Source organism: Pelobates fuscus, chromosome 2 (genome assembly GCF_036172605.1).
Source record: "Pelobates fuscus isolate aPelFus1 chromosome 2, aPelFus1.pri, whole genome shotgun sequence".
NCBI classification, from domain to species: Eukaryota; Metazoa; Chordata; class Amphibia; order Anura; family Pelobatidae; genus Pelobates; species Pelobates fuscus.
This window is the reverse complement of record NC_086318.1, coordinates 426,763,590-426,789,528: the sequence shown is the minus strand read 5'-3', so window position 1 is coordinate 426,789,528 and position 25,939 is coordinate 426,763,590. Positions and strand designations below refer to the sequence as shown.

Genomic DNA, 25,939 nt, shown 5'->3' with positions numbered 1-25,939 from the left:
TTAGATATTTTTAGAAGAACAAAAATTTTTTTTTTTTTTTTTTACAAATTATAGATAGAAATATTGAATATATTCTATTATATACACACACACGAACACTATCTAAACATATACACACCTATGCACACTTCCCCACCCCCACAAAAATATATTATGAAATAAATTAGAAACCCCAAAAGAAATATATACTTACACGGTCCCTATCTAGATCTTCAGAGGTTGAGGATACGGAAAAACTCCTAAACACACGTTGTGGTGAACTGGAAGAGAAAACATTCATTTCACAGATTATAAAATCTCTATATTACAAAATGACAGATCTTAGAGAAGCCCTAATTGGCACAGGCGCAAAGCAGCTAATAAACTCAACACGTAGTGCAAGAGACACGTACAAAGAATCCTACATCAAAGCGAAAGGCCCAATAGCGACCAAGTTGTTATTACGCATAAAACATACAAATTAGAATTTCCCTAAAAAACAAACAAAATAAAGACAAGCTTCTTCCCCTTATCCATCTATGAAGCATACAGGGCCATGCCAATAGCATAGCGGATTTACTGAGAATTAAGTGATAAAGAGGAGGAGAAACCGCGTATAGGTGGTTATTTTGATCTTCACAGCAACTACAGCATATATGCTGTAGTTGCTGTGATCAATCCTCTGGCAGGCACTCTGCTAGGAGGCATATAGTAACAGAGTGACAGAGGGCACTACATTCCCACTGTGATCCACTGGCAAGGAAACCAGTATGTAGTTAAGGGGTGAGAGATGTTTTTTTTATTTATATTTCACCCAGACAATTCACTCCATGCAAATTCTCAATATCAAAATACTCAAAAGGAACCCTCAAAAACACTCAGGAAGAAAATAATAACAGTTTGCAATACTTAAACAGATAAAAATGCAGATTCTGATTTTAAAACAATAAAAATTTAAAAAGCACTACAAAAATGCCAACTATTATAATTCATATAGTGCGTACCTACAATGGATTATTTTTGTAAATAGACACCGACTGACCTGCCACAACATTGAAACCACTGACAGGTGAAGTGAATAACATTGATTATATTGTTACAATGACACCTGTCAAGGGGTGTGATATATTCGGCAGCAAGTGAACAGTCAGTTCTTGAATTTCAGGTTTTGAAAGCAGGAAAAAGGTGTCAAGGGCCAAATAGTGATGGCTAGACGACTGGATCAGAGCATCTCCAAAACAGCAAGTCTTGTGGGGTGTTCCAAATATGCAGTGGTTAGTATCTACAAAACGTGTTGCAAGGAAGGACAACCGATGAACCGGCGTCATGGTCATGGGTGCACAAGGCTCATTAAGACATAAGGAGAAAAAAGGCTAGCTCATCTGGTCCAATTACATAGAAGAGCTACTGCAGCTCAAATAGCTGAAATCTTTAATGCTGGCCATGAAAGTCAGAACAAACAATGCATCGCTGTCAGAGAGCCCATGATGACCCTTGTCAACCATCGAAAGTGCCCTCAATGGGGACATGAGTGTCAGAACGGGACCATGGAGCAATGAGAGAAGGTTGCCTGGTCTGATGAATCAAGTCTCCAAATTCGCCAGATCTCAACCTGACTGAGCATCTGGAAGATATGCTGGAAAAACAAACTCGGTACATGGAGGCCCCACCTTGCAACTTACTGGACTACAAGGATCCGCTGTTAATGTCTTGGTGCCAGTTACCACAGGACACATTCAGAGGTTTTGTGGAGTCAATGCCTCGACAAAGAGCAGTTTTGGCAGCACGAGGAGGACCTTCACAATATTAGGCAGGTGGTTTTGATGTTGTGGTTGATCAGTGTGTAGGACAAGATGGGGGACTAAAAGTGAGGGACTAGAACATAAACTCAATCCTTGTGGTCCTATCAAAAGTTCTACTTAGCCCAAATAAAATGTTTAAAAACATGACAAAGTGAATGAACTCAAAATACCTGTCATCGTCATAAACCAGAGCAACTCGACCGTAATCCCAGAACCTCTTCCGTATGACGGAAAATATCAGCAACAGCAGCTACAACAAGCACATTGAAATAAACAAACTTGTCAACAAAAATAAATAACATGTAGACATCACACAAGTTGCAGTGAGCTTAAATAAAGGCCTTCTCAGCCATAACTGCAGGTTACTTTAATATGGAGTTTATTTCAGCCAATCACTTTACGGCAGAAAAAAACCTTTATCATTCTGCATTTGTAGTAGGAAGACACGAGATAAAGGAGCAATTATATTTAAACACAAACCTTAAAATTGCACACAGAATAAAAAAAAAAAGCATATGTCCAAGACCAGGATAAATATTTATTAAAAACAAATAAAGTGGAAACAAAGCACACACAAAAAACACACACTTTATATTTTATCCAACAGAGCACTGTAGCTTATTTTGTATAAACATTCCGGATAATAACCATGTGTATCACTGTCCTGCAAGATTCCCTACGTGATAGCTTTTACATATTTTTTATTGGTACAGCTATTAGTTATGTTATCAATCTACCCCTTTGAAATGATGATGGCAATAAAAGTACATACCACAAAGCAGACGACATCCAACACCAAAACAGTGGGGATACCCCCAAACGTCAATCCTTGCAGGACCGTGCTGCTCCCGATAGGCCCATCGTAACAATACGTTGTGTTGTCTGTTGACCGATTCCGAATTCCCTCTATATCCCAGCTGAAGAACTCGGAGGAGTTTGAATGATGATGAAACCAATGAAAACCCATCTTGACCTCTCAACCTAGGAAACCGAATTAAACCAAATAACATTAGACAGCATTCATATACTGGGGAATTTCATGCACAACGAATATAGTCTATCCATTGTTAACCGCAGTAAAATCATTAACGGGGAGCTTTAAATTAAAAGAAAAAAAATAAAAATAGCGGAGATTTCAATTGGCAGTGAAGTATATTCATTACTTATGGCTGATTTGGGGTTACTCTGCTAATTATAGGCTGCATGTTCTTGAGCTTACGAGTCACATTGTCTGCACAAACCGCTGGAACATGAAGACACAAGGCAGGGTTTGTGTGGTTTACAATAAAGCCATCGTGGCTTACCTTAGCATCCTTTGTGTTTCTAAATTACCTAGAGTTAGTTTATCCATATGTTTTCTAGACACGTGTCATATCTACATTCCGAGTGGTAGTGTTATGGGCATATGCAAATATTACAAGTTTTAGAATAAAAAGTTGTATTTCTTAAACTGTGCACTTTGTCTTTAATATATTTTGCAAACTGACAAGTTGTGAGAAATGGAACATATTGTTTTTCATACAATGTTTCTTACTCATATTCAGTAAATATGGTATTCGGACTTTAGGACGCCATCTTGTCCTAGGTTAGTGGAATTCCCCAAGTCAGGGAATTTCCCACGTCGTGTGCACCCTTACGTTTTAGTCTAGACATAGATAAGATGTTCCCATGAGAAATGACCAAGTTATGGCCTTGTATCTTTGCCAAGTTAAGGTAGGTCCTAAAATGACCTAATTTAAAATCCGAGGTATAAAATATGTGTACTTATTAATATTAGAGACACAGAGGAGAGATTTTGGAGACAGAGACGCTGCTCCATTTTATCATGACTGAGAGGTTGGCATGTTCAAGAGGGTATGGTATTCTATTTTACTGATATTGCAAGCATATACTTTAATCAATGCAAAAAAATAAATATATATATATGCAGCTAGTTTGAAACCTATTACTTAAAAGAACACTCCAAACACCATAAACACTAAAAAATAAATAAAAATAAAACAACATTTATCTTGTGTCTGGGTGACGGACACCAGTCACAGCCTCTGTAGAGAGCTGGCAGAATGTGAATTGCCAGGCAGCATTTTTACATATACCATGTTAAGAATTAAAGAGAATATGGTGGATTTAGAACGCTTATCCAGTTCTACTCTAGTGATTAGATCTTTTATACTGAGCTCTGCACATTGTCAGTAATCATGAAAATCACCTGATCAAAATTTGACTGGTGACCAAGTCTTGAAAATGACCCCACTGTAATGGGCTGGAAAAAAACAATAGTTTGTGTATTATTATTTCTTTAAAGAACATTTTGAAACATAAGTCCATGAATTATAGAATCCAAATACCTCTATGGGTCAAGAAGTATTAATCCGTTACTACAGGATATGCCACCGAGTAAGGACTTCCTTCCTGAAGATTAAAAAGTACAACATGCTGCCATTTTTCATTTGACTGCCAACAGCAGAAACACACACACACGTAAACACGTCCAAAAAAACAAACAAATAAAGAGGATCTAGCATGCATGAAAACAACTGAATAGCTTAATGAAGTAGTTTTGGTGTATCATGCCCCTGGATTCTCACTGCTCAAATATCTGCCATTAGGATCTATACACCAAAACTGCTTCAGTAAGCATAAGTTGTGTGGTGTCGATAGTGTCCCTTTAATGATAAACCACTAATTGTAATCACTATTTAAACCTAAGAACAAGGGGTGAATAGGGAATAATAAATGCACGGGTCACGCACCTACCACAAAAACAACAACAACAACAAAACAGCAACACAGTAACGGTTTGCATGACATCACATGTTAAAAAACGATATTCAATGTGAATAAAAAATAAAAGCGCATACACACACACACACACACACAACCCAAGTGTCATAAATAAAGGACAAGAGTAACGGGTCCCCTGCCCTGTAAATAACACCTAGAATCCCAGGAGAATATAACACAAGCACCTTATAAAGGTAAACGGGGCCCTGGCTGTAGATTTGGATTTAAATTCATCCTGTTCTCTTTGGCAGTGAAGGGGTTAAGGATTAAGTAACTCTGTTAAATGCTCTAAAAATAGGATTAAAGCGATGTGGAATGAGAAAGGGAGCGTCTGTGCGAACAGGCAACATGCCAGAAACACGTGGATCAAATCCAGCAAACAGGGATGTCATCTGACTGCGTCTTCTGGGAATCACTGGCGCAAACTTTTGGTAATTACTTACCCTCTCAACATGTGACAAAATCTGTTCTAGAGCCAAGAGAGGGACAGCAGCAGAGACCTGGACAGACGTAGAGTAACCATAATTTAAAACCAAACACTCTTATGCAGGATAATAGAGCCATGAAGAAATAAACAGCTTAAAGGGACACTATAGTCACCAGAACAGCTATAGCTTGGAGGGACACTATATAGTCACCCAGACCACTTCAGCTCAATGAATTGGTCTGGGTGCCAGGTCCCTCAGGTTTTAACCCTACAGATGTAAACATAGCAGTTTCACAGAAACTGCTATGTTTACATTTGGGGTTAATCCAGCCTCCAGTGGCTCTTCCGGACAGCAGCTAGAAGCGCTTTCGCAACGCTCAATGCGATAATCACATTCAGCATGCAGAACATCCATAGGAAAGCATTGAGAAAGCATTGAGAAATGCTTTCCTATGGGCGTTTTTAATGCGCGCGGGGCTCTGGCTGTGCGCATGCGCATTAGGCTCTCCCATCGGCCAGTGAGAACTTGGATGAATACCACCCAATGTTGAAAAGGCCGCTCGATCTACAAAATGTAAACTATAATTACAAATCATTTCATAACCTTGCAACCGCAATCAGAGCATGAAACAAGCAGAAGCAGCTAAACAAAGTGTCAAATGTCTAACCATGGAGAAACCACAGTATTACATGTGAAAACATGGCCAAAACTTTAAGCAACAATTAAAAAATTTTCTTCACAATAGCTTAGAGGAAAAACGCCTTTATCGGTTTCCACAATCCTCCAATTCTCAAAAGAAATGAAATACCCGTAGCTATAACGAGTGAAGTGTCATGCCCAAAAGGAGAAAACATGACAAAATAAAATATTTTTTACCCAGCATTTTTTGTTCAATGCAAAAAATCTCGTGACACTCGAAAAGTAAATAGAAAAACACTGAATATTTGACAAGATAACAGACTGACATTATCAACGTTTGCAGGAAATTCCTTAAAGTGGAGTAAAACATGAAAGCTAAAAAAGTAATTTCAAACGTACGTCACTTGGGTAGAAATAGGGTGCAAACTTACAATTCCACTTTCACCTTCTGTAAAAAGAAAAAGAAATGAAGCACATACAAAACTACACGTAAAGTGAAAGTATGAAAATGATGACTCCATCTACTCAAACTCAAAAATTCATCCTTGGTTGTATGTCAGTCCATTCAAAAGACTAAGACACAGGGAGTTATTTTTTTGCACGCCAGTATGAAAAGAAAAAATGAACAAACCCACAAGATCAGGCGAAGTAAGTGGAATAAAAGGCTGACCGACTGAAAATGATTGGGGTCTATCGTGCTAAGAGCAGTCCGTTGTCAGACAACTGAGGCCAAAACACATGTTCAGCCGCTGTAAGTGTCGTGAAAAAAAAAACATCAAACACAACCCAGCGCCCAGCAGTTGAGGTGTGACAAACGGTGTGTGCAAACTATGTGCGCATGTCAGCGAGAAATACTCTCGGTCACATTCGGCAGTGAAAAGAAGAGGATTAATATTGCTACAGGTTATTGAGAAAGACAGGAACTTCTAATCTACAAAAGGAGCATATAACCGTGATATAATAACAAAGTATCTAACCAGGAGAGGTACATTCAGATTACTCTGGTTTACAAGTACGTCCTTGGGATGTTACTTTTGCCCAACATCCAGGGGACGTTCCATTACCTAGTCTAATGGTACTCATTATATCAACCTCAGAAGGATGAATGGCTGAGTTAACACTGCCAGGATTTGAACCTGTGACCCCCAAGGGCTAAACAGGTTCTATTGATGATGCATTAGCCCACTGAACTGTCTCACCGGCTTGCAGTGCCCATCACTAAAAAGACCCCTTGAAATGTGAATGCTATGATCATGGCTCACTTTCAATTCTAGAGAAATGTCTTGGTGAATGCTTATCATTCTTAATACGTTATATGCTAAACTGTAAGAGTTCAGCCCGATTGCGTAATGTGATTTCAAAATATATAACTCGTCACACACACACAAAAAAAGAGAAGTGTTCGGAGTAAACGGCCATCACAAGGAAACATTGTTATTAACGTTCAGCAGTTTGCATGACAGAGGTCCAATGCCATCATTCTATCCCTATAATGAGAGAGTTCAGATATGAGTTAATACAGGGATCTACACGGGTAGATAGACAGCAGCCGGTTAGACTGGTTTGAGCTTAGACGGCAGAGAGGGAGATAAAGCCTGATAACATGACATTTGGAGTTTAAAACGCGTTTAACGTTTCAGTATTCTATACAGAAATCTGTACCTCGTTCGTTCCATGGCAAACTACATGTCCCATGTGGTCTTTTTTTGTTTTGTTTTTTTAAATTCTTTATTTAAGTTGTGCATGGATTAACAAACAGATTTGCACTGCCACAATAGCTGTGGCTTTGTATACAGTGCACATTTTCATTTTTATAATGGAAGATTCCGCTATAAGTTTGAGTTACAGGTCGAGACTAAGTATGTCATACATATTTACCCAAGGGTATACTATCTAGACTGACAGTAAATGATATCAAATGCAAAGATAGTTTGAAATACAACGTGCTTGAGTGTGAGTTATACTACGCTTGGGTGCAAATAGTACTTCGTGATACCATGACAGGATTATACTGCACGTTTTTATATGAAAACAAGCTGGTCCCATGTGTTTTACTGCAATAACAAAGGGGATCCTGTGTAAACGTGTTATATGACACGAAACATATATTGGTGCCTGCATTTACGTATACACTGTGTATGCCACAAAAAAGGTAAAACAATAACGTGAAAAAGTGCATCATTAGTAAACCTCTTCACTGCGATACATTTCTCTGCCAGCTGATACATAGTTTGTCTGTACTGTACAAAAAGTTCCAATGTCAGAATAAACACTCCCACTGACTATAAAAAGAAAGAAATGCCAAACAGTAGCCATTTTTGTCATGTTTACCCATTTAACGCATGTAAAGTATAATAACGACATGAGTCTAATTTGTAGTTTTTCTTACAAAGAGGATGCAGGCTTGGATCACAATTCATTAGCCGGCAAAGTATTGGCAAATAAATGCTAGAACGTGGTTTGACAGAATCCTGGGGGGACAGCACCCACAGACTCACAGGCATAAACCATAAGCACTAAAACAAGACACATTGGTTATAAAATGAAACTAGCCATACTCAGCATCACTCTTTCCACCAGCAATCGTATATCAGGACATAAAATGTGATGCCCTACACTACTAGCCACCAGGCCTGAAAAGTAAATGGCATATCAACCAGGGGTAAATGTCCACCCGCCAGGGCTAACTTTTTACTTGACAATGACTAGCTGTGAGTGGAAATTCCGAGCCCTGTACATATTATTGATTCCTTTCTTACAGGCAACCCTTCAAACCAGCGTTCAAATGTTTTTTTTTTTTTGTTTTTTTTTTAATTCTTTATTTTTGAGTGCAGGGTGAATGTTACATACATGCCAGTATGGTCATATCAGTAGTAATCGGCCACTAATGGTTAACATAATTATGACATTGATTAAGACTGCACAATTTTTGGTTGTTAGTATTCAAGCTTGACACATTATTAAGATAAAACAGTATTAAGAAAAAATGCAAACATAAACTCATGAGCCTCTGCCCAATAGAACTGCCTTAAAGGTAAAGAGCAAGGTAATGAAAGTTACATGCTTGTATATCTAGAGCCATTGCGTCTGCCGTAGAGCCTGTCGCTAAAGTATAAGAGATACTAATAAAATTAAACAGAATATTAATAGAATTGCGTACTTTAAACGGGCCGAAGCTGACAGAGTATGTTGGTATGCCCTATTAATAAATGTTTTAAAATCAATGTAGATAATTAGGAAAAAGTGCAAAGCTTGTCCTATAAATTCTTGCAACAGTCCTTTATGGGCACAGCAGAGGTTTATGGGTGTTGTAGTTTGATAATGTACAAAGAGACAGCTGAAGTGTAACGCTCCGAAACCCCTTTCTGTAGGGGAGTACAAATACTCGTAAAGCATGTTTACCAACACAGAGGTATAAGCAAGTGACAGGTGGTGGCCAGTAGATAGAATTCCAGTGACACCATAAGGGCTGCTGGTGACAAGTAGGGCGGTGGGGTGGACATCTAAAAAGGGTGCATGGGGGGCGGAGCCAAGCCATCGAGCTGAATAGTCGCATGCAAACCGAGCTCCGAGACCAGCAATCTGTTAACCACCCTTAAAATCTGTAAAAACCTCAAAAGCAGAAGGAAAACGGACCCTAGGCTACCCGGACCAAAATGGGTCGAAAAATCAAGAAGCAAAAACCAGACAAACCAAAACCGGGCACCAGCATCGGGGACTTGTGGCGGCAAGCGCATGGTGCCTCCATACCCAAGATGGCCGCTTACCTGGGCGAGAGTTCCGACTTCTCCGACGACCAGCTCATAGAGCCCGAGGACTTCCACATGCCCAACCAACGGGAGCCTAACCCGAGACCGGCGCCGACAACCACCAAACCGGACTCCACCCCGGTAACTAAGGCAGACATGCAGGAACTACTGGCAGGCCTACGGAGGGACCTCCAAGGAGATATGGCGGCATTCCGCAAAGACCTGCAAGGCCTGAATGGCCGGATGGGAAATCTAGAAAAGGAATCCCACGACACGAGGACACAAATTGCCCACCTGCAACGGGAGATACAGACGCTCCACCGACAGCAAACAGCCACTGAACAGAGGTTTGCTGTGCTGGAAGATCACAGGCGCAGCAAAAACCTCAAAATAAGGGGCCTAGCTGAAGAGATCCCCGACGTGGAAATACCGCACTGCGTGCGGCGGCTGCTCTCAGAAATACTCACCCCCAAACAGGCTAAGGCGGTGACGGTTGAAGACACGTTCCGTATCCCGAAACCGTCAAAAGCACCCACTACAGCTCCACGGGATCTAATTGTACGCTTCCAATCAAAACACGACAAAGCGGCGGTGCTAGGTGCACTAAGGGGTAAAACCCCCTACAACTTCGAAAATTCAAGCCTTACTTTCTTTGCAGACCTGTCGGGGAGCACCCTGGGGTGGCGCAAGACACTGCAGCCTTTCACCTCACTACTTAGAGCAAGGGATATTCCTTACCGATGGAAGGCTTCCCACGCCTTAATGGTTCTGCAAGACGGCAACGTTCACCCAATCCGGGACCTTGCAGGGGCAACGGCCATCCTGGAGACCCTGGGCCTCCCACGGGACGCTCTCACCTCCGGAGCATCGGGGGCCGCGACCACGACGCACGCCTGGGACCCGGCTGGCACAGCCCCATTTGTACCACGGAGGATCCGCGAAGATACCTATAAAACGGCCACTACCTAAACTTGGGCCGAGGTCTCCTGCAGAAAACCTTTCAAGTTCACCTAATTAGGACTCGGCCAGGCCGAGTTTCATTGTTATTTAGTTTGCCTGTTTGATACGTTTTAAGCTGGACAGTACTGTATACCCCCCCAACCCTTAGGGCACCAGGTCGGATCTGACACCCCGGGCCTACCCCCTACCCATGCCAGGACATCTTGGGTCACATACACCACAAGTCATACCCCACTGACGTCGACTGACTCCCTAGAGGAACACTACGTAGCTCATGCCCCCCATAACTCCCCCCAAACATATACAGGACGACTACCAGACATACTCATGCCACCTAAGCACTAGTTGGGTGCGAGAGCCGAGCTCCGGCACCCCGCACAGACAGAAGAGCACTACGCCACAGGACGATACCTGAACTGTAGACAAACACCCCCCAATCCTGGAACACCTCCGCCTAACACCTCGGGCCACAGAAGGTAGCCCCCGACGACCCACCGGACGGACTGCAGATACCACAGCCCACATATAGACAGAGGCGCTGCCCATAGACGCCAGGTATGCAGGCTTATCACTCTGAGAATGTATGGGATCCCATTATATGCCCGCACCCCAAGCCAACACCACATTAGTCAGCCCCACTCCATACAGCTCCAGGAACCTCAAAACAGCCACATTGGGCTGCTCCTCCACTACTGCTCACCGCAGACACGATAGGCCTCACTTATAGGCGATATGGCAACACCTAGGCACCCAAGTATACATAGGTTTTTACCGATGTTAGACTACTAACAGATATAACAGTCATCCCACAAGTACAGTGCAAACACAACAGAGACGACAGACCCAGACTTGTATTTCTAAGACCATATATAAAAATGTGCCGTTTTTATGTGCCATACTGTTTGATATATGTTACCCTTATCGAGTTTGGTCCAGCTGTCGTGGCTGATCAAACATGCTGTTATCACCCGCACAAACAAAAATAAAGAATATAAAAAAAAAAAAAAAAGGGTGCATTACGGTAACTTATGCACAGAGAGGTGTTGGCGTTCTATTATGGGTTGAATGCCCTGATTTATGTTTGTGAAGTGTGAGCGTGTATGATCATGCACTTGCGCTGTGTTTCCAGGCTTGCCTCTGGTGTGTCCAGAAGAGGGTGTCAGAGAGGCACACCAAACTGGAACTGTCCTGTCAGATATAGGACTGATGGAAGCTATGGTATGGGTAGAATGAAAAATAACTTCTCTATTTATGTCTGGGAATAAAGTGGAGCACCCCCCAGTTAGGGGATACAGTGTGGCAACATACACTTCATTGCTGCAAACCAGCCTCAGGCTAAAATTATTGCATACCATGGTGGTATAGTGTATGTAGTGCATGGGCAGTAACAGGCGGTGTGCCTGCCTTCCTCGTGGTATCCTCCTAGTGAACATGTACTGGGCAGAGGATGTGACGTCACAATCTACTGTATCCTACCTTTAATGTATCAAAGAGTTCCATAGAAATAAAACTCCCATTAACATAGGAGAGCTCGATATAACAGATTATCTCTAACCATTGCTCTGTTACAAAATTAGGCCTTGCACCTCCCAAGCTTATTTTCTGGACCCACCCCTGTATGAGCGAGGTGGTAGGCTTCACAAACTACTGCAGTTAGCAGATACCGTTTGCATTATCATCAATGCAATAATCATCTTTAAGTATTATGACACTTGGTGTGTTTCTTTAACTGTAAAAGCAAAAATGCATCTTGAACCCGGTCACGCTAATCTACAGGACTTCTAAATACTTATTGAAGTTTTCAGGTGATTTCCAATTTAACGCTTTGAATACTGGAAGAGATAACTGTAACGGAACCACTTGCACCCCGACCGGGTACCTTCCGTTGACGGATGCTCCTAGTGCTTTCCGAGGGCTCCAAGCACTCCACCTGACACCATAACCACTGCAGATCCCACAAACAGCCGCAGCTTGGTTGGGGTATCGCCGTCTCCACCCACTCTGGACCCAAGACCAGGGTCCAGCTTCCAGTAGGTCGACCTCTCCGAATTTTAGAGAGCAGGAACCAGGAACAAGCTCTTACAAGAGCTTACTCTGTGGAGTATTGTGATTATAGCAATCCCCAGCGTGTAGGCAATTCTCCAATCCCCCAAAACATGAGCTGAAACTTCATGAAGGTACAAGATGATTTCTTTAATCAGCACCAAAGGGCTTTCTTTTATGCAGGTTTTACACACAACGTACCACCCACAGGGGTTTGAGGAACAACCAATAAAACACGTAACATACAGTAAAACACTTCCATTCATTCCCACAAAATCCTCCCCTCTGCCTGTGTGCCTGTGATATAATTACTGTACACAATGGGTTAATGTAATTATCACAGGCAGGAAAAATATACTTTTTACACATATACTGTAACTTTAAAAATATACATCCAATCTCCATTAAAAAAAAATCACTTATTCTTACTCAGCATACTTTAAATATAAACACTCTCAAAAATCATACAAATCCCTCCAGTAGTTAAAAAGTTAGTCAGAAGTCCTTTGTGACCGACCACAAGCACATTTTCCTGCCCAAAATTGTTCCATAGATTTGGGCTGTGCGGTCGGTCAATTTTACACTGAAAAAATTACTAAGTCCTATTCGCATGCCCCGTTCGTGCAAATAGCTTAGTCTCCCTGTGTGTTCAAATCGCCGAACGGGACTTAGACGCTGCGGCTGAAAACTGAGTGGAGGAGAAGGTAAGGGTCAGCGGTGTTTGTTCAAACGTGTAGCCGATTTCAGTTCCATAGATTCAGGGGTGTCAGGGTACCTGAGGCCTCTACCTCTAAGGGAGGTAGAGATTTGGTGGTTTGCCCGTCCAGGCGAGTTGTTTCCTTCGTTCCTCGCGGTTCATCCAGTCACTTAAACACCGGCCGCGAGGAATCCACGTCCTTTTCTAGCGGGACGCTCAATACGTGACGTCATGACGCTATCACGAGCGACCTGTCACTCAAGTGTCCGATATCCAATCGGTACTTGTCAGAGGCGTGATTACCATCCAGAGCCAGGGTATTTAAGCTTACTTCTCTCTTCAGCTCATTGCCCTGTCGTGGTTCTAGCTTGTCTAGTCACTCAGTGCTCTGGTATTCTAGTTTACTCTATTTGGTTTTGACTCGGCTTGTTGTACTACCCTGCTTCTCTGTTCTCCCTTGACCCGGCTTGTCTCTCGCTTATCTGTCTTCCCGTTCCCTCGACCTCGGCTTGTCTCTGACTATTCTCTATTACTCTCGGTACGTTAGTCCGGCCATTCTAAGGCCCGGTATACGTACCTTTCCACTCTTTGTACTCTGCGTGTTGGATCCCTGTCCCGATCCTGACATTACGACAGGGCCAATGGATCCTGCAGGTACAAACAGTCAGCTTGGTTCTTCTGATCCCAGGTTTGACGCCATGGAGCATAGGATGGATCAGATGGCTCTAGCACTACAGGCACTTTTGTCTCGTGCTAGTAACCCACCTGAGGAGACACGTACTCCTTCTATTTCTCCTGCAGTCTCAGGTCTAGAGGTAGCCACTGTAGGTGCTTCTTCCCGTATTACCCCACCAGTACGTTATGGCGGGTCACCGGAGAAGTGCCGTGGTTTTCTGAACCAGATTAGCATCCATTTCGAATTACAACCCCGCTCTTATCCTACAGATAGAGCGAAGGTTGGATTTGTTATTACTTTACTCATTGAGAAAGCTCTGAGATGGGCCAATCCTTTATGGGAGAATGATAATCCACTAGTCTATAATTATAATGCCTTTGTAGCTGCGTTTAGAAGAACTTTTGACCCTCCTGGTAGAAAGGTCAATGCAGCTAGATTACTGTTGCGCCTTAGACAGGACAATCGAACACTTGTGGACTATGCACTAGAGTTCAGGTCCTTGGCGGCAGAAGTTAAGTGGAACGAACAGGCTTATATAGATGTGTTTCTGAATGGGTTATCAGATGTAATTCTTGACGAGGTCGCTACTAGAGAACTCCCTGAGAATTTGGAGGATTTAATTTCTTTTATATCTCGTATTGATGAACGCATAAGAGAGAGGCAGAACACTCGAGATAGGACCCGTAGACCCTCCTTTAAACTAGCGCCTACCTTTCAAAATTCTGAGTTCGAGGACTTACGTATTTCTGAACCTATGCAGATAGGCAGTACTCATCTCACAGAGAGAGAGAGACAGTACAGAAGAAGGGAGGGTTTATGTATGTATTGTGGAGTCAGAGGACATTTACGCCTAAATTGTCCTAATCGTTCGGGAAACGCTCGCACCTAAGTTTCTCTAGAGGACAGGCCTTGGGTGTTTCTACTTTGTCCTCTATTCACAACTACAAAGAGTTCAGGCTTCTGTTACCCGTTTCTTTGAGGTGGGAGAAGGGAGTAGTAAAGACTATGGCACTAATCGATTCTGGAGCTGCTGAGAGCTTTATAGATCAGGGTTTTGTTGCCAAGCATGCTATCCCATCCCAGTTAAAAGAGACACCACTGGCTGTTGAGGCCATCGATGGTAGACCGTTACTTGAGCCTGTTATTTTCCATGAGACCATACCGATTAACTTAACTGTTGGCATCCTACATAAAGAGGATATATCCTTAATGCTCATTTCTTCTCCGTCTATTCCCATAGTCTTGGGGTACTCCTGGTTGAGGAGACACAACCCTATTATTAATTGGGAGTCAGGGGAGATAGTTTCGTGGGGAGAGAATTGTCAAGAAAAATGCTTGCGGAAGGTCTTACCTCTCGGATTAACTAACACATCGACTACCTCTGACAATCCTACTGAGACACAAATTCCGCCTCAGTATCTAGATTTAAAGGCAGTATTTGACAAAAAGAAAGCCGATACCTTACCCCCACACAGGTCCTTTGATTGCAAAATTAACCTACTCCCTGGTACCATGCCTCCCAGAGGTCATGTATACCCATTATCTACGAAAGAGAACTCAGTTCTAGAGGAGTATATTCACGAGAATTTAGACAAGGGATTCATCAGGAGGTCCTCCTCCCCTGCCGGGGCTGGATTTTTTTTTGTTAAAAAGAAAGATGGTTCTTTGAGACCTTGTATTGATTATCGAGGCTTGAATAAGATAACCATCAAAAATGCCTACCCGATTCCCTTGATCACCGAACTCTTCGATCGTTTGAAGGGCTCTACAATTTTCACCAAGTTAGACCTCAGAGGGGCATATAACTTGGTGAGAATCCAGCAGGGACATGAGTGGATGACGGCATTCAATACTCGCTATGGTCACTATGAATATACGGTTATGCCTTTTGGGTTATGCAATGCACCAGCGGTATTCCAAGATCTGATAAATGAGGTTCTTAGGGAATTTCAGCAGGAGTGCGTCATTGTATACCTAGATGATATACTTATACATTCTAGTGAGATTGAGACTCATCACAAGCAAGTCAGGAGGGTTTTGCACAAGCTTCTTCAGCATGGTTTGTACTGCAAGTTGGAGAAATGTAGCTTTGATCAAACCCAGGTAACCTTTCTCGGCTATGTGATCTCTGGGGAGGGATTTAAGATGGATCCGGATAAACTCCAGTCCATTCTAGAGTGGCCTTTACCCAAAGGTCTTAAAGCCGTACAGAGATTTATTGGTTTTTCCAATTATTATAGGCGCTTTATTAAGGGCTATTCTTCAATTATCGCACCTATCACTAATATGACCAAACAGGGGGCTGATACTAAGAATTGGACTACTGAAGCTCTTCTTGCGTTCAAAACTCTCAAGGAGCTTTTCGCTTCCGCTCCAATTTTAGTTCACCCCGACACTTCCCTGCCTTTTCTGCTTGAGGTAGACGCATCAGAGACTGGTTTAGGTGCTGTCCTATCTCAAAGGTTGGGTGTTGATAAACCATTACATCCATGTGGATTTTTCTCTAAAAAATTGTCCGGTACTGAGAGCAGATATGACATTGGTGACAGAGAATTACTAGCGGTTATCAAAGCTTTGAAAGAGTGGAGACATTTATTGGAAGGTACTTTACATCCTGTTACCATTCTAACAGACCACAAAAATTTGTCTTATATCGGAGAGGCCAAGCGTTTGTCCTCCAGGCAGGCTCGTTGGTCATTGTTTCTTACCCATTTCAATTACGTTCTGACTTACAGACCTGGCTCAAAGAATTCTAAAGCCGATGCGCTATCTCGCCAATTTGAGCCTTCTGCTTCAGTTGAACCACTTGTGTCCTCCATTGTACCCAAATGCAATATTATTGCTAATACCAGTCTTAAGATTCATTCTCCGCTACTTGACCAGATCTTGAAGTCACAACATCTAGCTCCCGGAAACACTCCTGAGGGAAGAAACTTTGTTCCTCCTGAACTTCAACTGGAGCTCTTACAATGTTTTCACGAAAGTAAGATAGCTGGTCATCCTGGTATTCGCAAGACATACTCTCTGATATCCAAGGATTTCTGGTGGCCTTCACTTCGAAAAGATATTGAGGAGTTCGTCGCAGCTTGTGAGACTTGTGCCAAGACTAAACTACCTCATGCTTCCCCATGTGGCCTGTTACACCCCTTGGACGTTCCTGAGAAACCTTGGTCCTGTTTGTCCATAGACTTTATCGTTGATTTACCTGCTTCCAAGAGACAAACTGTTATTCTCACGGTGGTGGATAGATTTACTAAGATGGCTCATTTCGTACCATTACCTAAACTTCCGACTTCTCCTGAATTGGCGGAGATTTTTGCGAGAGAGGTTTTTCGCCTACATGGGATTCCTTCGGAGATTGTTTCTGATAGAGGTTCTCAATTTGTCTCACGTTTCTGGAGATCCTTTTGTTCTCAAATGGGTATCAAATTGAACTTCTCCTCTGCCTATCACCCTCAGTCTAACGGAGCTGCTGAACGTACTAATCAAAAGATCGAACAGTATCTACGTTGCTTTGTTTCCGAACACCAGGACGATTGGGTCGGTCTGATTCCTTGGGCAGAGTTCGCACACAATAACCTTGTTTGTGATTCAACTCGCTCTAGCCCTTTCTTCATGAACTATGGCTTTCATCCTTCGATTTTTCCTTCGGTTTTCTCTTCTCAGGGGATACCGTCGGTTGATGATCATGTCGCCAACCTGAAGAGATTATGGGATCAGACTCGGCAAATTCTATTACATAGTTCTTCGTTGTTCAAGAAACACGCTGACAAGCATAGAAGAGCGGCTCCTGTTTTTGTTCCTGGGGATAGGGTATGGTTGAGTACTAAGAATATTCGCCTAAAAGTCCCATCTATGAAGTTTGCTCCTCGCTACATAGGTCCTTACAGGATTCTCACTCGTATCAACCCGGTTGCGTATCGCCTTGCTCTGCCACCTGCCTTACGCATTCCTAACTCTTTTCATGTCTCCTTGTTGAAACCTCTTATTTGCAACAAATTCTCCTCTAAGGTTTCCTCCCCTCGTCCTGTTCAGGTGGAGGGTCGGGAGGAGTACGAGGTCAGCTCCATCATTGATTCCAGAATTTCAAGGGGAAAATTGCAATATTTGGTCAACTGGAGGGGATATGGTCCTGAGGAGAGGAGTTGGGTACCTCAGGAGGACGTTCATGCGTCTCGCCTTCGCAGAGCATTTCACCTCCGCTTCCCATCTCGCCCCGGTTCCTTCCGCCCGGTGGGCGTATCTGAGAGGGGGGGTACTGTCAGGGTACCTGAGGCCTCTACCTCTAAGGGAGGTAGAGATTTGGTGGTTTGCCCGTCCAGGCGAGTTGTTTCCTTCGTTCCTCGCGGTTCATCCAGTCACTTAAACACCGGCCGCGAGGAATCCACGTCCTTTTCTAGCGGGACGCTCAATACGTGACGTCATGACGCTATCACGAGCGACCTGTCACTCAAGTGTCCGATATCCAATCGGTACTTGTCAGAGGCGTGATTACCATCCAGAGCCAGGGTATTTAAGCTTACTTCTCTCTTCAGCTCATTGCCCTGTCGTGGTTCTAGCTTGTCTAGTCACTCAGTGCTCTGGTATTCTAGTTTACTCTATTTGGTTTTGACTCGGCTTGTTGTACTACCCTGCTTCTCTGTTCTCCCTTGACCCGGCTTGTCTCTCGCTTATCTGTCTTCCCGTTCCCTCGACCTCGGCTTGTCTCTGACTATTCTCTATTACTCTCGGTACGTTAGTCCGGCCATTCTAAGGCCCGGTATACGTACCTTTCCACTCTTTGTACTCTGCGTGTTGGATCCCTGTCCCGATCCTGACAAGGGGCACACACCGCTGACTGCGTTCGACTGAATAAAGATGGCCGCCGCCACGTGTTCGTTTGTACGAACGGCGGCCACCCAGCAGTCGGCAATTTAACTATAGCAACCTCACAGCCTGGGAGGTAAATTAGCCACACGCTTACACTTTTGGGTGGTCCGTCTGTGTGGTACTCGGTTCAGTAAGCCCCATTTACTGAACCAAGTGGGAAAAGGGCACAAACAAAGTATATCAGGGGAACAGGGGACACAGTCTTAAAGTGGCATTGTTCCCAAAAGTTTCAATGTGTCCCCAGACTGTTCTTAAAGGGCCATAGTCATGAGGCAGGAGGCTGGCAATCAGGCTCCTCCAACAGCCAGGGGAAAAAGGCAGTTGGTCACAAAAAAAACCAGTGACGAAAGGCAGTTCGTCACAATAACATTATTTTGGTATGAGCAAACCTCATTACTGTTACAAGAGGGGTCAAATATCAATGTTTAATTTTTTTTTTTCCCATTTCTTCAATAGTTTGGTTTACTTGGAAAAATCTTAAAGAGCAACACAGCAGAAATAAACACACGGAATGACTAGGATTCATGGAAAGATCTTAAGGCATTGCTCCAGGATTTTACACATCACAGAGATAAGAAAACAATATAAAAGTCGCTCTCACACGCTTTATATTGGATCTCTCTATCAATGTTGGACCCAAGCCATGACACAGTCTCTAAAGCATGACAGCCTAACCTTAGCATGCCAACACTAAAACCACTACAATAACCTGTAGAGGTTAAGGCGCTTGAAGTATCCATTCATCTGGGGTGCGATGAGTGAAACTGATCACTTCTTGTCAGATTTTTTTAAACTAGAGGATTCTCCTGATCACCAAAGCACATTACATTTTTATAAAATGGGTTTATCGCCCCTTGTGTTGGCTTTGTAAGCCAAAATGTAGGCTGTGTTGTACATTTCTCTGAGCCAGGAGGATCAAACTTAAGTCTTCCAGCTGTAGATTGATTGCACACAGATTCACCCATTAAATCATTTGACGGTCATTGGTTATGCAAGTTGTAGGCCAACAACCACAGTTAGGCATGAGTTAAACACCCCTGCCGTAAACTGAGTGTTAAAACTTTGGTTCTGAGTGATATCTCCACTTGAATGACAACTACAGTAAAATACATACAAAGAACATGTATATCTGTGTAACTGTTATTCTACTGGCAAATTATATGAGATGAGGAGGTAATGCTTAAAAAGTGTTTTGTTCTAAAAAGCGGTACATGGAAAAGGGGCGGGGTTACCAATTCAACAGGACTACTGGTTTCCTTGGTGACCATCCCACTTTTGGACGATATTTCAGACATATCACTTTTCATACATGATCCCCAGGGTTCCAAACGGTTTGATGGAGCCCATTACCCCATACCTTTAATTTGAAATTAGCTTGTTACACTAACCAACCTATAGGATTTCACCACAGTCGTGGCCAGAACTTTTATTGGGTTACTGAGACAATCCCAAAATGGAGTTCCTAGAAAAGAGGGACATTAAAGGGACACTATAGGCACCCAGACCACTTCTGCCCATTGGAGTAGTCTGGATGCCAACCCCCATCACCCTTAACCCTGCAAGTGTAATTATTAAAATTTTTATAAACTCTATCAGACAGCCACTAGAGGGACTTCCGGGTTCTTAAACGACTGACGCAGGACGTCCTCACACTCTGCATGAGGACCTCCAGCATCACCGGAATCCCCATAGGAAAGCATTGCGCATTAGGTCCCCCCTGCTGGCGGACGTCAGCAGAGGAGCGTGGGCGGAGTGTGACCCAGCGCCGAGGGACATGGATTCAGGTGAGTGTCTGAGGGTGTTTTAACCCCTTCAGCAACATGGGATGGGGGCGCGAGGGAGGGGGCACTCCAGGATTCTCTAGTGCCAGGAAAACAGGTTTGTTTTCCTGGCACTGGAGAATCCCTTTAAGAAGGCTTTGGGTTTAAAATAGGGACTGTCCCCCCTAAATAGGGGGTTTTGGGAGGTATGCAGGTGGGAGATCAAATGATCTTCCTGACAGGACAACTGCCCCATTACTAACGAGAGGGAGTTATGGTCACAGTCAGTGAACCAGTAATGCACCATTCAGGAAACTGGATCTTAATAGCAATAGGATGAAATGCCCTGACAATATCCTATAGGGAATCACTCACTAAGTAAACTTGAACTACACATAGACACGGCAAAATGCAGGGCTCCTGATTGCTGCTCCACTCCAGCTCCCAGGACTGGCTATATCAATGGTAGATCTCCCAGATGTTTTAAAACTACAGCTTCCATGATGCTTTGTCATTCTAAAGGCATGCAAAGCATCAAGGGAATTGTAGTTCTACAACATCTGGGGATCTACCTTTTGGGCAGCCCTGTGCTAAATAATAAGGGAAGAGACACCAGACAGAGCTGCTTCCTGAAACGCATTTTACCTGCCACAGGATGTTTGTAAAGTGAACCACAGTGATTGTTCCCCAAGTTCAATATTTTCTTCTGGATACATTGAATTTCTCATTACATCGTGTCATTTTACCCCATTTTCCTCATTACCTCTTGTTCCTGAATACCTAACTTTCTCTGCCACAATGATTCCATGTTGTGTTTACCCTACATAGTTCTCGAACAGGGATGCAACACGCTAAACTGGCTATTGCTGGAATCCTGACGCACTCTTCATTTATCCAGCCTTGTGCATAAGAGCATTTCTGGGAAGCTCCCACCCTATCTGAGTAGAATGCTCTCCCCGGCTGTTCCCACCTCCTATAACCTCCGATCCAGTACTAGCACGATATTTAGGGTCTCAATCCTAATTTTCCTACAGAGCACCGCAATTATGGAATAACCTCAGGGACACAGTCAAATCTTCATTCAATCTAAAATCTTTTAAGAGATCTATGGCAATATACCTCAGCACAGAATGCACCTGTCATGGTTGGAGATATATATATATATATTTTTATATATATATATATATATATATATATATCGTACCCTACTGTAACAATGTCATGTTTTGTGGACCCAGGACATCCTGGTAAAATATTTTATAAATAAATACATACCACAGAGAAGTTTACATGCACACATGATATAATGTCTATAAAAATGCTAAGGCAACGAAAACTCTCACCAAGACCTATTTGGATTATATATACAAAAATAAACTGGCATCAAAAGACTGTAAAAAAATAGACAAAAAAGCAAAAAACTTCCAGATTTCCTGGTAAAAAATAAAAATGTATATATGTAAAAATGTGTATTCTGCATATACAATGTGTCACAGATTGTAATATTATACTTGTTTTATGAGAAGACTCAGTGTTATACAATCAATATTTGCTGGAAAATATGAGCCTCTGCAGTCCAACAACAATTAGAAAGAAAAGAAGGGTTACTCCAGACACCATGACATCTTTTGCTTTTACATGGTGGTAGGAGTCTGCATGTGCAGTGTTTGTACTTGAAATGCTAAACATATGAAGTAATTTCCTGGCCCACATGAGTCTGACTTAGGCAGCCCAGAACTCTGTTTCAAACCGTCTAAAGTCATTACTATGCAAAAATGGCATCTGTCGCCAGCGTCCAAAGCGAGATGGCGACAGACGTCAACCTTGCAGGAAACTCTGGGAGCACACGAGCAACTCGAAGTTTGAACTCCCCTTTATGCATACAGTTCTCCGAGCCTCCCTCAATTTTGAGCTGGAGACCATGGTTCAATCAAACGTATATATCCCACTTGTGGATTTACTAATACTCAAAATCACCAACATGATCCACAGTGCCGTACTTATACGTTAAACAACAGCGTGTTTGACTTACAGAAAGTGGTAGTAGTGAGAACCCTGATCAGACAGTTTGCAATCTAATACAATAAGCCAGGCTTCCCCAAACTCCGGCCCTCCAGATGTTGCTTAACTACAACTCCCATGATTCTATGAATGAAATAGATAGGCTAAGAATCATGGGAGTTGCAGTTCAGCAACATCTGGAGGGCCGGAGTTTGGGGAAGCCTGCAATAGGCTAAAATCACACAAAAATTTGAGAACTATAAAGTACATTTTATTTAAATAATCAAAGTGATTATATAATTACTATAATTTATTAATTATAGTAATTATATATAAAGTGCCGCTATATTATGTATGTATAAGGAAGCGGTGGGTATGGGTGAAACAGGGGGTTGCAATATAAATAGGTCACAAAAAGTACCTACTAGCCACCCTTATAAAACTACAACTGAAGGCAACAGTTTGGTTTACCTTATGGGAATACACTGTCATTTCTTTTAGCATATTGTATTTGGAACATTCGGCAAATCTACAGGCCTTTAACAGTCAGGAATTCAAAGTGAATTTTACATTTTAGGACAGTGTAGCTGACTTGGAGGATCCTGGTGACCCTGTTCATATTTTAACATATTTTACCCTGTTAGTTACTATTAACTAATGCAACGTTGCAGCTAAATACAAAGCAGACTTGTATCAAGTGCCCTAAAGTTGTGATCAAGAGATAACATTCTGTAACTCTATATAGTGACAGACACAATATACAAATAACACGCACACCCTGCTTTCCTTCTTAAAGGGTATATTTAGAGTGCATGCTGATGGTGTCATATTTAGGGTTCTGATAAAGGGCTGATATGATGAGTCACATGCTGCAAGTCAGGGGCTGATTGTGTTTATCAGAGATTGTAAACACAGTGTTCAAACTCTGATAGTATAGAGAACATATAATACCAGTCTGGCCAGTGACCCATTAATTACACAGGCAAGTCCCATCCAGATCACCCACCATGTAGCCAGACCCAGATCCCCATGCCTGGGTGGGCGACCAGCTGGTGACAGACAGGTTAAACTGAAGACATTATAGAAACCTGTTGGACAAGTGACAATCCTAAATAACACACCCCTCCCCCCTCTGCTAACTCCAGCCCATGGTACCTACCAGCAGGCCTTGTGATGGCAGGGAGTGCCCTACACTGGGCATAGGGCTCCGCCAGCACTGGACACAATGTTACCCCCAGCAGCAGTGAGTGAGTGAGAGGGGCTCAGCCAGCACTGGACACAGTGTTACCCCCAGCAGCAGCCAATCTCAGCCAGCACTGGATACAGTGTTACCCCCAGCAGCAGAGTGAGTGAGAGGGGCTCAGCCAGCACTGGATACAGTGTCTCCCCCAGCAGCAGTCAGTGAGAGGCGCTCAGCCAGCACTGGACACAGTGTTACCCCCAGCAGCAGCCAATCTCAGCCAGCACTGGATACAGTGTTACCCCCAGCAGCAGCCAATCTCAGCCAGCACTGGATACAGTGTTACCCCCAGCAGCAGCCAATCTCAGCCAGCACTGGATACAGTGTTACCCCCAGCAGCAGCCAATCTCAGCCAGCACTGGATACAGTGTTACCCCCAGCAGCAGCCAATCTCAGCCAGCACTGGATACAGTGTTACCCCCAGCAGCAGCCAATCTCAGCCAGCACTGGATACAGTGTTACCCCCAGCAGCAGCCAGTGAGAGGCGCTCAGCCAGCACTGGATACAGTGTCTCCCCAGCAGCAGCCAGTGAGAGGCGCTCAGCCAGCACTGGATACAGTGTCTCCCCAGCAGCAGCCAATCTCAGCCAGCACTGGATACAGTGTTACCCCCAGCAGCAGCCAATCTCAGCCAGCACTGGATACAGTGTTACCCCCAGCAGCAGCCAATCTCAGCCAGCACTGGATACAGTGTTACCCCCAGCAGCAGCCAATCTCAGCCAGCACTGGATACAGTGTTACCCCCAGCAGCAGCCAATCTCAGCCAGCACTGGATACAGTGTTACCCCCAGCAGCAGCCAATCTCAGCCAGCACTGGATACAGTGTTACCCCCAGCAGCAGCCAATCTCAGCCAGCACTGGATACAGTGTTACTCCCAGCAGCAGCCAATCTCAGCCAGCACTGGATACAGTGTTACCCCCAGCAGCAGCCAATCTCAGCCAGCACTGGATACAGTGTTACCCCCAGCAGCAGCCAATCTCAGCCAGCACTGGATACAGTGTTACCCCCAGCAGCAGCCAATCTCAGCCAGCACTGGATACAGTGTTACCCCCAGCAGCAGCCAATCTCAGCCAGCACTGGATACAGTGTTACTCCCAGCAGCAGCCAATCTCAGCCAGCACTGGATACAGTGTTACCCCCAGCAGCAGCCAATCTCAGCCAGCACTGGATACAGTGTTACCCCCAGCAGCATCCAGTGAGAGGCGCTCAGCCAGCACTGGATACAGTGTCTCCCCAGCAGCAGCCAATCTCAGCCAGCACTGGACAAAGTGTTACCCCCAGCAGCAGTCAGTGAGAGGGGCTCAGCCAGCACTGGATACAGTGTTACTCCCAGCAGCAGCCAATCTCAGCCAGCACTGGATACAGTGTCTCCCCAGCAGCAGCCAATCTCAGCCAGCACTGGATACAGTGTTACCCCCAGCAGCAGCCAGTGAGAGGGGCTCAGCCAGCACTGGACACAATCTTACCCGACATTCAGCAGGAAGCAGAGCTGGATACAAAGTAACCCGGCATTCTCCAGGAAGCAGTGAGAGGGTCCCTGGGTGTCAGCTGCTGGAGTCTGGCTGGGGATGGGCGGATCCTAAAAGTTCAAGGCAGTAACTGTACTGCGCATGCGCTGAGCTCATTGCATTCACAGACATGGAGAGTGTGCACTGTGGGTGTATACTGTGTGTGTGTTCTGTGGCTGTATACTGTGTGTGTTATGTGGGTGTATACTGTGTGTGTGTTCTGTGGGTGTATACTGTGTGTGTGCTCTGTGGATGTATACTATGTGTGCTAGACTGGGCTGGGTTTATACTGTGTGTGCACTGTGGCTGTATACTGTGAGTGTGTGTTCTGTGGGTGTATACTGTGTGTGTGTGTTCTGTGGGTGTATACTGTGTGTGTGTTCTGTGGCTGTATACTGTGTGTGTTCTGTGGGTGTATACTGTGTGTGTGTTCTGTGGATGTATACTACTGTGTGTGCTAGACTGGGCTGGGTGTATACTGTGTGTGCACTGTGGCTGTATACTGTGTGTGTGTGTGTTCTGTAGGTGTATACTGTGTGTGTGCTCTGTGGGTGTATACTGTGTGTGCTAAACTGGGCTGGGTTTATACTGTGTGTGCACTGTGGGTGTATACTGTGTGTGTGTGTGTTCTGTGGGTGTATACTATGTGTGTGCTCTGTGGGTGTATACTGTGTGTGCTAGACTGGGCTGGGTTTATACTGTGTGTGCACTGTGGCTGTGTACTGTGTGTGTGTGTTCTGTGGGTGTATACTGTGTGTGTGCTCTGACTGTGTATGTATACTGCGTGTGCTCTGTGGCTGTATA

The 25,939-nt window shown here is 43.8% G+C and overlaps 1 protein-coding gene across 2 annotated transcripts in view; it reads right to left on the bottom strand.

Moving 5' to 3' along the window:
- The window catches only part of TMEM63A (transmembrane protein 63A), a 61,209-nt gene extending 36,023 nt beyond the window's left edge, over nt 1-25,186 (bottom strand). For both annotated transcript variants that reach the window (XM_063444063.1, XM_063444064.1), the window contains exons 1-4: nt 25,094-25,186; nt 2,554-2,762; nt 1,952-2,031; nt 194-260 (exon numbers count right to left, since the gene is read on the bottom strand). In XM_063444063.1, the coding sequence (XP_063300133.1) occupies nt 194-260; nt 1,952-2,031; nt 2,554-2,748 (342 nt within the window). In that variant the 5' untranslated portion in view covers nt 2,749-2,762; nt 25,094-25,186. The remainder of the gene's footprint in view (nt 1-193; nt 261-1,951; nt 2,032-2,553; nt 2,763-25,093) is intronic.
- Between the last annotated feature and the right edge of the window lie 753 nt (nt 25,187-25,939).